The following is a 12,943-nucleotide window of genomic DNA, read 5'->3' as shown; positions in this document are numbered from 1 at the left end:
TTCCCCTTCCTCTGTTAAGCAGGCAGAGCATCTTTAAGTATTAAGCATCTCTATTAGTAGTATTAAGCATGCTCTATAGTCAAGGTAGGTTTTATATTTGGTGCCATAAAATGAGACTATGCATCCTCATCAGTATTCTCTGGTACAAGCTCCTGGTGTTAAGCCACGTTAGGAAAAATCACTTCCTTGAAGCAGCATGAGAGTTCTGTGGCTGCAGAATTAGTTTAGTTGTGTAAGTGCAGTTCTCTGTTGCTATGCCTCCCATAATACAGTGTAAAGTTTTTTCCTGATCTTAACAAGAAATGCATTGCTCTGCAATGGAAATCTGAGTTGCAAGTGGAAACAGCCATGGGGAAACAAAAAGGGCTGTTGGTTTCAGTGTCAGTCCCTTTGAGCCAGAACTCTTTATTATCGTCCTATGATTGCCAACAAGATTTACTTTGATCAGGTTACCAGTGTGTTTCTTGGGGGGTTAGCTCTTGCAGTGCATACAAAAAGAAATGCAAATGCTCATCGGTCTCGAGCATTTCCCCTTACCTCGGTCTGTCTTGTGATTGTGTGCTTTCTTGGATATGAATGAATGGTGCATATAAACAAATGCTGTCACCCTAGGGGCCAGCCATTGGACAGCACATGGGCCTCTGCTTCTTCAAAGGTTCATTTTATCCCTATCAATTATAGTGAAAACAGCGTCATTTCGGAACCTTACTGAAAAGGGGAGATAACTTCCACTTCTGCATTTGAGCTCAAGCTGTTCAGGTACCACTGTCCTGGGTTCAGGACAACTTTGTATGTATCAACCAGCTGTTGATACAAACATTCTAAAAATGTTGATGGCAGTGGGGAAAGTTGCTGCTGGTATTTCTTTATGCTTTCAACTTTATGGTGGATTTTGCTAGCTATAAAATATATAAATGCCTCCATGTGCTATGGAAGTTTCCTGTATTAATAGCTTCTTTCCTCAAGTTTTTGTTAAAATGCCAACATGGTGGATAAACACAATTTGCTTGGTTTGGTGTTTTGGCTGGGTTTCTGTTTTGTTTTTTTTTTTTGTTGCTGTTTTTGGTTGTGTTTGTTTTGGGGTTTAGTGGGTTGTTTTTGTTTGTTTGTTTGGCTTGTTTTGTTTTTTCCACATTCTTATCTAAAACTGGCTTGAACTCTGATGCATCTTTAAGAGTGAATTGGGCCAGGCTTTTATTGAGATGCAAGAGCAATATAGGTATCTGTTGCTGCTTTTTTTTCTCCTGTCTTAATCATATCATTCTGTATTTCAGGTTTGATAATTACTATGTTCTTTGTATTAATTGCTCAGTACTTTCATTGTAATTCTTCTCTGCTATATTTCTATTCTGCTACTAATACCATAGCACACACAATCCCATCAAACTCATTTTTGATACTGGACAAACAAAATAGTTTGGGTGTGCTTTGGAACTGTTAAATCTTGGCTCATCATATGCCTTCACAAAGGTAATCCAAGAAATTCTGCAGTCCAGAAATGCCTGAAACTTTTTTTCCAAGAAGCTAAAGCCTGTAACTTTTTTTTTTTTCTTGCTTAAATTATTTTGTCTCCTGTAGCTGGAGCTGGTTTCCCTCTCCTACCCATTTGCTTTCAACACCTAATTTGCTTTGGTGGTAATGATTTTTTGTGAAAGAACTCAACTTCTCTCCCCCACGGCTAGCGAGTTAACTTTTGCCTGGGTTAATGAATTATCCCACTCAGCAAGAGCCTGATGAATGTCAGATCTGGCAGGTGGACAGAGGCAAAAACAGAGCCAGGGAAAGGATCTGAGAGAATAAGAAAACCGATTTTAGCCTCTCGCGGCTGTCTCATGTAATTTCCTGTCATGTTACAGCATCTCCTTTACTTCACTAGGAAAGGTTAAAGAGGTGGTTAGTTTCTGAGCTTCCCTTCTTGCTTTCCAAATAGAATGTAAGAGATAATTAAAGAGAAATATTATTTATTCTGATATTTTTAACTTGAATGTATTATCTTAAAGTTTTGATTAAAAGTATAGGTACAACAAAGTACATAGTTTCATTACTGTATTTTTAGTTCTCGTAACGGTTTTTCTATTCTTGAAGCCAGGGAAATGTAATCTTCTGTGTGCCTACTTGTTATCTCACAGTAACATCCTTCCTGAATAACATTTATCATAGCTGAGCATCTGTGTTGACCTTTTCTGCAGCATTTTTTTTTTTTAATTCATTTAGATAGCACTCTTGTATGTCAGGTGTGGCTAGGAATAACCCATGATTCATTGACTCACTTTTAAGCTTATTATCAGCAAAATTTCTAGTAAAGATGCTGGATAAACCACATGAATCCTGGTATCACTCCTTGCCTGTGTGCCCTACAGAACAAGTAAGCTCCCAGTTAACCCACTGGAAAGGTGTTTACTGAGCATCTCTGTTTCCTACAGTGTAGAGAACCATGGGGGATACCCCAGGAAGGCCTAATGTGACACTTCCAGAGAGAGCACTGCAGAACCTACATGAATTTGTGTGGAATACCAGCTCTAATGTGATGGAAAATAATGGATAATTTTTTTGCTGTTGAACTCCATGAAAACACTCGCTGTTCTGTTGGTATATGAATTGTATGCTGTCAGTAAGTAGCTGCATCTTTTGATCACTGTATATTTTCACTCCGTGATGTTTCAGTTGCTATTTCTGGAGTATATGGTGTAAGTTACTCAGTAAAGTAATTATTGAAGCCTGTAAAAAGGAGAAATGGTAAATACATACATTTTTCATCATGCAGTTTTGAAATACACATAAATGGGCCTGTTCTCTTGCTGTAATCTAGTATGTTATTCTGCAGTGGACTTCTGTTAGCTGAGGGAGGCATACAACTTTTCATCCATTAAAGTTATTAAAATTGGGCTGACACCAAGGTCATAGGAATAAATTTAAAGGGGGAAAATAGAAGTATGTTGCAAGGAAAAACCAGAAAGTTCTTTAAAAATAGAATTTGAGGTAATTGCAGAGTTAATATATGAAGAATTTGTTCCTACAGTTTTCCTGTGGCTTTAACTGAAGAACCTATTCTCTTCTTTTTGGGGGTGGGATGGTGTGTAGAGGTCAAAGTAAAAGCCCTGTGGCAGAATTGTCATTCCCGAAATGTAAAAACTGCTATAAACTTAATTTCATATTTTATACCAACCCAAATGAATGTTCAATAAATTCTGAAATTAAATTAGTTCTTACTAAAGTGCTTATAAAATTCAGAAGTTGCAGTTCTAAGTAACAAGGTTGTATAAATGTTAAATTGGTCTAGTTTATTTTATTGGCATTGGGACTGTCCTGTTTCTTAAGTACATTGGGTGAACTGTAGCTGTTGATTATAGTGCTAAAACAGAAGAAAAAGAAATGGAATAAACAGTTATGTTATTCTCATTATCTTTTTAGGAGTACTAAATACAGAAATTCAAGAACATGAAGGTAAATTCTGAGAATGGCTGAACTGCATATCAAACATGGTGCTGGGGTCAGAAAGAGTGAAAAGCATTTTTTTGTTTTCAAGAACTTTCCTGACATATAGTTAAACAAGGTGAAGCATGCTCTTGGGTTTGTATTCAGCAACAGTGAATGAGTCAGGGAGAGCCAGAGGGCTTACTTCATTGTTCTGTTGTCATACCGCTATTTGTTTAGCTTCAGAGTCATTCAAAAGTGGAACATATCATTCAAAGGGTGCCCTCTGTGGGAGATGAATGGGCTCAGGAAGCAGGATGAGCAGCAAGGGCACCAAACATGGAAGAAAGACTAGGGTATCTGTTTTTTCCCCCAAGGACATCAGTTGGCCTAAGAAAACATGCTACTTTCAGCAAAGGTATATGAACAAAAAGGCACAGAGATATTCCCTGGAATGCCCATTTGGGAGCAACTGGCCCTTCAAAGCTTATCGCTTGATGAAGCAAGCGATCACCATGCTGACGAAGGTACGTATTATCCAAATTACTTTGGGAATATACTAGTGTTATGAAACACCTGTACTTGATTTCTGTAGTCAGTATCACAGAATCGGCGCAGACTACTAGTGTGCTGGCTGCCGAAGAAGTGTAAAGAATTGTTTCATGTACTAGAAGCAGAGGCATAGCACTGAAATAGCTTCTTAGTTTTGTACTTTCATGATTGTCTTAGTCTTTGTGGTCCAGAAGTTCAAATGATATTGTTTGAATTAAGGGTATTAGGAGATTCTGAAGTATAAAGCAATGTGGAGAATGTCAACTAGGATTTCGTAACCACAGAACTGTGTGAAAGCTCTAGGATCTCGTCGTACCTGTCTCCATGAAACTGAAGAGCTTTTAGTAAATACCTGTTCCCCAGCAATTGCTATGTGCTGTCTTTCACTTTTTATTATTAATCTACACACATTGTACACCTCCGTCAGCCTAGCCTTTAAATATGGCTTTACTGCCTTTGCTCAACACACAGCTTGCTTGTAGGCAGAAAAATGCTTACTACTTGCTTGCTTCTAAATGTGCTAACTGCCGTTAGTTGAACTCAACGACCAAAGAGGTTTGAAATCGGAGGCCCGCCCGCTGTAGCCCAGGAGCACTGGGTCCCCTCAGCGCAGACACTGGGCCCAGCCCCGCTCCGAGCCCCCGCCCGCCCCCCCCCCCCCCAATCAGCGCACCTTCTCCTAGCCCCACGGCGAGGGCTGGCAAGTCCGAGCGGAGCGGCCGCCTCCACGAACTGCGCTACCCAGAAAGCTCTACGGCGGAGACGCCCCACGTCGAGTGCCCGTGAAGGCGATGACTTCAGCGGGGTCGAAGATAGGTTTAGGCCAATGGCGGCTGAGTTAGGGCGGCGCTGGGAGCTTGGGGCTAATGGGAGGGCGCCGATACTGCGGGCGGGGTAACAGCTCCCAGTCCGCGCAGAACGGAAGAGGGGCTGGTGGGGAGGCTGCACCGGCAGCTGTGGTGTCGGCGGTTGGTCCTTCGGCGCGGGTAAGAAGAGGGTGAGCTGGCGTGCGGGCCCAGCCCAGGGCTGCTCCTGCCGCCCGGTGCGTTACCTGCCCTGGGCGTTGCCTGCTGCTGTACCCCCGGCCGGGGGGCGGTGACTTACAGTAACGGCTCTACCTGCCGCGCGCAGTAACGGTCGTCTCTCGCGGTGCCGGGACGGGGCGCGGACGCCGGGTCCCCGCTGTGGAGAGCGCCGCTGGAAGGGCGGGACGCAGTCTGGGGTCGGGTGAGCCGCAGGCAGGGGCGCCGAGAGACGGGTCCTGCTGCAGAAGCCCAGCATGCTGCCGGGCAGTGAAGAGGCAACCCGCGGCAGGGCGAGTACGAAAGCAGTGACTTCCGTGTGTTGTGGGCATCGCTTCTTGTTCGGCACTGGGAAGACCTCACAGCAGCCTTGCAGTATCTAAAGGAGGCCGACAGGAAATCTGCAGAGGAGCATTTTACAAGGGCGTGTAGTGATGGGACAAGGGGGAGTGGCTTTGAACTAAAAGAGGGAAGATTTAGAATCATAGAATCGTTAGGGTTGGAAAGGACCTTTAGATCATCTAGTTCCAGCCCCCCTGCCATGGTCAGGGACACCTCACACTAAACCATGTCACCCAAGGCCTCGTCCAACCTGGTCTTGAACACTGCCAGGGATGGAGCATTCACAACCTCCCTGGGCAACCCATTCCAGTGCCTCACCACCCTCACAGTAAAGAACTTCCTCCTTATATCCAATCTAAACTTCCCCTGTTTAAGTTTTAACCCATTACCTCTTATCCTGTCACTACAGTCCCTAATGAAGAGTCCATCTCCAGCATCTCTATAGGCCCCCTTCAGATACTGGAAGGCTGCTATGAGGTCTCCACGCAGCCTTTTCTTCTCCAGGCTGAACAGCCCCAACTTTCTCAGCCTGTCTTCATACAGGAGCTGCTCCAGTCCCCTGATCGTCGTCATGGCCCCTCTCTGGACTTGTTCCAACAGTTCCATGTCCTTTTTATGTTGAGGACACCAGAACTGCACACAAGACTCCAAGTGAGGTCTCAGCAGAGCAGAGCAGAGGGCAGGATCACCTCCTTCGACCTGCTGGTCACGCTCCTTTTGATGCAGCCCAGGATGCGGTTCGCTTTCTGGGCTGCAAGCGCACACTGAAGCCAGCTCATGTTCATTTTCTCATTGACCAACACCCCCAAGTCCTTCTCCACAGGGCTGCTCTGAATCTCTTCTCTGCCCAACCTGTAGCTGTGCCTGGGATTGCTCCGACCCAGGTGTAGGACCTTGCACTTGGCATGGTTAAACTTCATGAGGTTGGCATCAGCCCACCTCACAAGCGTGTCAAGGTCCCTCTGGATGGCATTCCTTCCCTCCAGCGTATCAACTGAAACACACAGCTTGGTGTCATCGCAAACTTGCTGAGGGCGCATTCAATCCCACTGTCCATGTCAGCGACGAAGAAGTTAAACAAGACTGGTCCCAACACCAATCCTTGAGGGACACCACTCGTTACTGGTCTCCAGCTGGACATTGAGCCATTGACCACAACTCTTTGTGTGTGGCCATCCAGCCAGTTCTTTATCCAGCGAGTGGTCCATCCATCAAATTGATGTCTCTCCAATTTAGAGACAAGGATGTTGTGTGGGGCAGTGTCGAACGCTTTACAGAAGTCCAGGTAGAAGATTAGATAAGATATTAGGAAGAAGCTCTTCGCTGTGAGAGTGGCGAGGCCCTGGCACAGGTTGCCCACAGAAGCTGGGGCTGCCCCATCCCTGGCAGTGTTCAAGATCAGGTTGGACGGGGCTTTGAGCAACCTGGTCTAGTGGAAGGTGTCCCTGCCCATGGTAGTGGGTTGGAACTGGCTGAGCTTTAAGGTCCCTCCCAACTCAAACCAGTCTGTGATGTTATGATTCTGTCTCTGCAGGTCTGTGAGTAACTCTGACTTCGGTTTACCCAGGATGACTGACTGGGTGCCTTCTGAGGCACTGGGTCGAAGAGTCTTGTGTGGCACAGAGTATGCAACTGTGCGCTACGTTGGCAGTGTGCCTCCCACAGCAGGTAAATGTTACAATAGTCAATAGCCTTTACATTTAATGGTTGTTTTCAAAATTCTAATTATGTTCTTAATTTAAAAAAGTTAAGTAGAATGTGGGAATATACAAATTGGTTGTTTTCCTCATTGTTCCTGTATAAATATGGCAACTTTTAAGGTAGATAGGTTGTTAGGGCTTTTTTTTTTTTTTTTTGAGTCAGAGTTGATGCAAGGAGTGTAAGAAGAACTTTTTGTTGAAATTGGTTACATTTTTTTTTTTACAGTGTAAGGATCTTAGTGGCTTCTTTTTTCTATTAGTTTTTATGAGCAATCTGCTCCCTGATCTTTGTGTACTGGCATAGTGTGGGAAGGAGAGAGACAAGCAGCAGCAGCAGATCAACAGACTAGGCATGCTTCTTGATAACATGTTCACATACATGGGGACCAATAAGATGCAGCCCAGCTTGCTGAAAGATCTAACCAGTCTGACTGCAAGAGCCATATATGTCATCTTTGAAAAACTGTGGTGACAGGATGGGGACATTAAGAATTTTTGGAAGGAGGGTAGCCTTGCTTACAGTTCTTGAAGAGGCAAGAAGGATGACCAGGGAACTGTAGACTCATCAGCCTTTCTTCAATTCCTGGAAAGATCACTTAGCACGTTCCTTTGGAGACCATTTCCAAGCATGTGAAGGACAGGGTGGTGGTTGGGAATACTTTTAAAGAATAACAAGTTGTGCCTGGCAAATCTAATTACTTTCTATGATGGAAAGACTGGGAATGTGGACAAAGGGAGAATGGGGGTTGTTGTAGGCCTTGTCTTCAATAAGTCTTTTAACAATGTCTCCATAAAGAATCTTATTTGGAAGCTGGAGAAATACAAGTCAGATGAATGGACTGTTAAGTAGGGTTCAAGTCTGCAGGTCTATCAAGTGGAAAAGTGGTAATCAGTGACTTTATATCTGGTAATGCATGAGTACTACAGAAATAAATGCTGGGGTCTGTTTAACATACTCATCAGTGTCTCCGATAACAAATGACATTCACCCTCAGCTTGCTGATGTGACAAAAGGTAGAACTACAGTGTAGAGAAGCTCTATAAACTTTATGTTTGGGCCTAAGAGATTCAAGAAGAATAAATTTCTACAGGTAGTGCAAAATAAACCTGCATGTCAGTGCAGACTGGGAAGCACTAGCAACCCTAGTTGGGTCTATTGTAAAGCACTTGAGAGTTAAGGTGGATACTGTCATGAATGTGAGCCCACACTGAGCTCATGTCACAAGCAAGATACGTGTTGTATTGGATCACCTTTGAATGATTAATATGGCCAACAAATCAAAGCGACATGTTATTCCCTCTGGGGCAGGCGTTCTTGGAAAGGTTGCACTGGTTTTGGATGACCCCAGTTGAAGAGGGGTGTGAATAAACTCAAGAGGATCGAGTAGAGGGCTGCCAAAGCAGTCAACAACATAGACCATGTACATGTGTTTTAGAGAGGTTGAGGGATCTGGGCTTGGTTCAGGTGGTGAAAAGATTAAGTGGCATCTAGTAGCTGCCTGCTGCTGTTTGGCAGATGGTTACAAAGATGGCAGAGCCAAACTATTATTACTAGTATTAGATTATATAATAATGGACAATGGCCACAAATTGTGGCTGGAAAGGTTTGAATTGGACACCAGTGCGTCGGTGACAATAGATAATGATCTGTGGTGAAACACACAAAAATAGAGCAGTACTGTTTAGCACAGGTTGTAGGAACATAACCTTGAAAATAGGGGGAGTTAACACCGCTGTTAGCGAAAGGGGGTCTTATACCAGTTGCAAGACACATGAGATAATGGTCCATGGTGGCTCCTCCCCAAAAATCCCCTAAAAGTCCCGCAGTCCACTTTGGAAATCCCTGGACAGAGACCCTTTAGCGTTAACTGCGCAGTTGTAGCAAATAGCTGTAGGCTGGCCCCCTCCATCAGAATGAGTGTGCCCTTTTGTTAGCATAAAAGCCCAAGCCTCATGCCGCCCAGGTCGATGTTGCCTCCATGGGGATGCTCCCTCAGGTTGAGCCTGCTGCCTCACACTGCAATGATGGCTCTTGGAGCTGGTTTCCTGATCATCATCATATGGTCTTTGGGGTTGGTAAGATAAACACTCACCAAAAATATCCATCACTGTTTCTTTTATGCTTTGCCAGCTCTTCCTCTCTCTCTTTTCCTATGGTAATAAATTAGTTGGTTTTTATCCATTGTGTCTCATCTCTCTGTCAACCTGGAATCCTCGAACTCTGAAACAACCAGGAAAATCTCTTTCTCTAAAGAAATGATGCAGTAGTGGAAGAGGCTGCCCAAGTAGGTTGGAATGTTTCTCTCCTTAGAGATTTTCAAGATCTGGTTAGGTAAAGACTTACCCGGGTGACCTGTTTTAGTGCTGGTGATAATCTACTTTGAGAGAGAAGGCTGGGCTGGGTGAACTTCAGAGGTTTCTTTCAACTGTGATTTCTATGGCTATGATGCCATAAATCTGAAAACATATCTACTGTACTTTTCAGGAATTTGGCTTGGTGTGGAATGGGATGATCCTCAGAGAGGAAAGCATGATGGTACCTATGAAGGAACACAGTATTTTAAGTGCAGGTAAGTTGATTCAGATTGGTGGTATGTCATGTGTACTGATACAACAAGATGGTCATGGGAAGATACTCTTCTGCAACTTTTAGGGCAAATCCTTTTGTTATCAGTTGGCTAATAACAAATAAAGAAAGAAATATAAGAAATCTGAATGCTGTAACTAGCTATACCATAAAGGCTGATGCATTGTTAATAATTCAGTTACAGGGATTAGAATATGGTAAATATGTAGAAAATACAAGTAATGTTTTCAGAGGTATGTAATGAAATGTGACTTTTGGACAGTCTTATGTTAATGAGATGAAATGGAGAGATTTTTCTGCCTCCTACTTTCCAAGGCTTGTAATAACTCTAAAAGGCAAACTGATTTACGGTTTGTTCATAACTGTTCAAGTGCTCATTCAAGTGAACTTAATCTAATATACAAAAATCCTGTGACAGTAAGCACTCAGAATTAATAGAAGGCTTTTGAAAATATGAAAGAAATTGACAAACCAGAAAATGAATTTAAAGTGGTCAAGTGGTCTGTGGCCTTACATTTGGCTTTGGTTTGTTGGAAAAATGTAAGAAGATTTTTTTCTGAAATTAATCCTTCGTGTTACTTATCTTGAAAAAGTTAAAGCCATTGATGAGAGGATGAGCAAATTGGTTTTGGTTTTGTTTTTTTTACTTGCATGTAAAAGAAAGTCATAAGAATAGCTGAATGAGGTCAGTCCAGACATATGTCTTGCTTAATTTCCTGCCTCTGACATTGGCTAATAGCAGACTGCTGGAGAAGTGTGGAAGAGCAAGAAAAGTACATAGTGACAGTTTTCCAGAGTCTCATTAGCTTGAGTTTGTCATGGTTTAAAGTTTTTCTTTTCCCCAGAGCCAGAGGTGGTGTATTTGTACGTGTACTTTGGTTTGCTCTCAATGTGTGATCCAACAGACATATTTTTTGAGAATTTCCTCCAGAATAATAATTAAGAGTATGTAAATACAGCACATGCACTTGCTTACCTTTGAGCATGTGTTTTCAGCTTGTAAAAAATGGTGATCATTTCCACTTTTATGAGTAGATGAGTCTTGTCACTTTCTCCTATTTCAGTGTAGGAATATAATATGGAAGGGACTTAGAACTGTTGCTGTAAAATGTCACATAGAAGAAAAGAAAGACATTAAAATTATTTCCACATGGCCTGTTCAAAAATATACTTCATTATCAGTTCAGATCAAAACTATTCTCAAGCCAGCAAGTAGAGCTGATTGGTCTCGGACTGAACAAGCAGAAGAATTTATCTGTTAAATAATTAAAAAGTAGCTATTTTGAAATCTTTTCTGGGAATACTGTTTTTTCCCTGTACCCAGATAGGCATAAACATGGAAAGCGTAGATTGAATTCACTAGTGTAAATCAGAATTCTTAGTCTGTGTCTTCTTAAGTTCAGCATTTGTGAAAGGTGGAATCCCTAGAGATGTCAGTATCAGAAAATGAGATAATAAAATCTGTTCTTTAGAAGAATAAAGAAAAAAAAAAAACAACAACCCACCAGTGAGGAGTGGCTATTTTTTCCTTTATATATAATAATAAAGTAAGGCTTAAGGAGATTAAGCATACTTAATGCAAGGAAAAAAATCAACATTGCTGGATTTTTCTTAGCTGAAAAACAGGAAATTATGTTCTTAGAATAAGCATATCTTTTGAAGTAATGTATTAGGAGAAGTTGCTTCTTAAATGCTTTGAGTTTAATTGAAGCAGTTTCCAAGTTGAAGCTAGTTGTATTCTGCTGTAGGAGAAATAATAAAAGTAACTGGCTGGCTATTCCAAATCTCTATGGACAGAAGAAGCAATTGAATGTGTGGTGAATGTTTTTATGAAACTGGAGTGCTTTATGTTTGTGTGTATAGTATTTATATACATGTGTATAGACTCTTGCTTTTCTAGCAGCTATTAGTGTGCTCACAGGAGATAAGATCTCAGACAGTGATCTCAGTTCTTCTTGTAAGAATCAACTGTTTTGAGTGAAGCTGCATATAACCATATCATTTAAATGTTGTGATTCTTAAACATGTTCTTACAATACCTGTTGTTTGTACTCTGCTGAGTTCCAATCAGAGAAAGTTCTTCTGAAGTCTAAGAGAACAAATAATAGTTCCAGCAGTCAACCATGACTCACAGACATAACTTTCTGTGTGCAGACTAATTTGGTTTTATACTGATTGTGAAGATGTGGGCAAACTTAAGTAAAAAATGATTACCTTATTTTACCAAAAATATACTTTAAAAAGCCCAAACCTAAAACACACAACCTAAAATGTCATGTCTTTACTGCTGCTGTTGAGTAGTTTGTTTCTTTACATAACATATATACATATATAAAAATATTTCTTTTTCCCCTCAAACATTATCATTAGTATCCTGTACTTACCAAGCCTACTTTTCTCACTCTCTGAAGTCTGATAAGCAGAAGCAGCTGATGAAGTAGCTTTACTGTAAATAAATGCAATGAGAGGACATTTTAAAGTTCTTTATAAGGTAATTTTGAAAAGAATGCCTTTAAAAATTAATCTTTTGGAATGACATTTCAAAATGAGATTGTAAGAGGACAATAAAACTGAAATTGAGATTCTCATTATCAGAGAATCTTCTTAATTCTTATTTGGGTAAATCAGAAGGTCTGCTTACTTACATGATCTTTGCAGTAAGCTTTTTGGAAATGTGACCTAAACTTTCATGTTCCATGACAGTACACTTATCTGGGTCATATATTATGTGGTGCTAATTAAACTTCTTAAGAATATGAGAACCAAAGAACAAAACAGCCGCACTTCAAAATGTGCTGACACAATGAGTATGTTCATCAACCGGGTTAGCTAGAAATGGCAGTGCATACTCTGGTGGCATTTTTGTGACTTTTTTTTTTTTCCCCTCATAATAAATTCTTGTTTCCTAATAACTGAGGAAGCTATTATTTTGGCTGTCAGTTGCAGTAGTGTATCATGTAATTAAAATAAGTGATCTTCTACAGTTCTTCAAGAGAAATGAGGAGTAATCAAGCCTTAAAATAGTGTTAAAATTTAAATACAGCTTTTGAAACATGAGTATGCTTTCAAATAAGTTCTTGTCCCACATACCCATTCATGCAGTTATATGCATGTGCTGCCATGGGAGATGTGAGTTACAAGCACACACACCTCCCCTGGGAATGTGAGTGCCTTAAGTCCCTGGAGGGAGACGTGGGTGCTCCAGCTCTTGTGTTCCTGCAGGCTGTTAACATGCATGCTGACAGAAACCACCCCCGAGGCCACACGAGCACACTGAGATGGGGACATATCTGTTGCTCCCAACGATGTCTGTCCTTGCTGGGTGG

General features: G+C 41.7%; 1 protein-coding gene across 4 annotated transcripts in view; it reads left to right on the top strand.

Moving 5' to 3' along the window:
• Window positions 1-4,910: 4,910 nt before the first annotated feature.
• Window positions 4,911-12,943, top strand: part of TBCE (tubulin folding cofactor E) — a 28,076-nt gene continuing 20,043 nt past the window's right edge. The window contains exons 1-3 of one of the 4 annotated variants that reach the window (XM_061471230.1): window positions 4,911-5,008; window positions 6,898-6,998; window positions 9,516-9,600. In XM_061471230.1, the coding sequence (XP_061327214.1) occupies window positions 6,899-6,998; window positions 9,516-9,600 (185 nt within the window). In that variant the 5' untranslated portion in view covers window positions 4,911-5,008; window position 6,898. Of the gene's footprint in view, window positions 5,009-6,821; window positions 6,999-9,515; window positions 9,601-10,277; window positions 10,391-12,943 lie in introns of those variants that run through there. The other 3 variants (XM_061471229.1, XM_061471228.1, XM_061471231.1) reach the window with 3 other exon arrangements.

This window comes from Pezoporus flaviventris, unplaced genomic scaffold (assembly GCF_033815535.1).
Source record: "Pezoporus flaviventris isolate CSIRO_AGI_PZ_B2104156 unplaced genomic scaffold, CSIRO_AGI_Pfla_v1 ptg000066l, whole genome shotgun sequence".
Taxonomy (NCBI): domain Eukaryota; kingdom Metazoa; phylum Chordata; class Aves; order Psittaciformes; family Psittacidae; genus Pezoporus; species Pezoporus flaviventris.
This window is presented reverse-complemented; position numbering and strand designations above follow the sequence as displayed.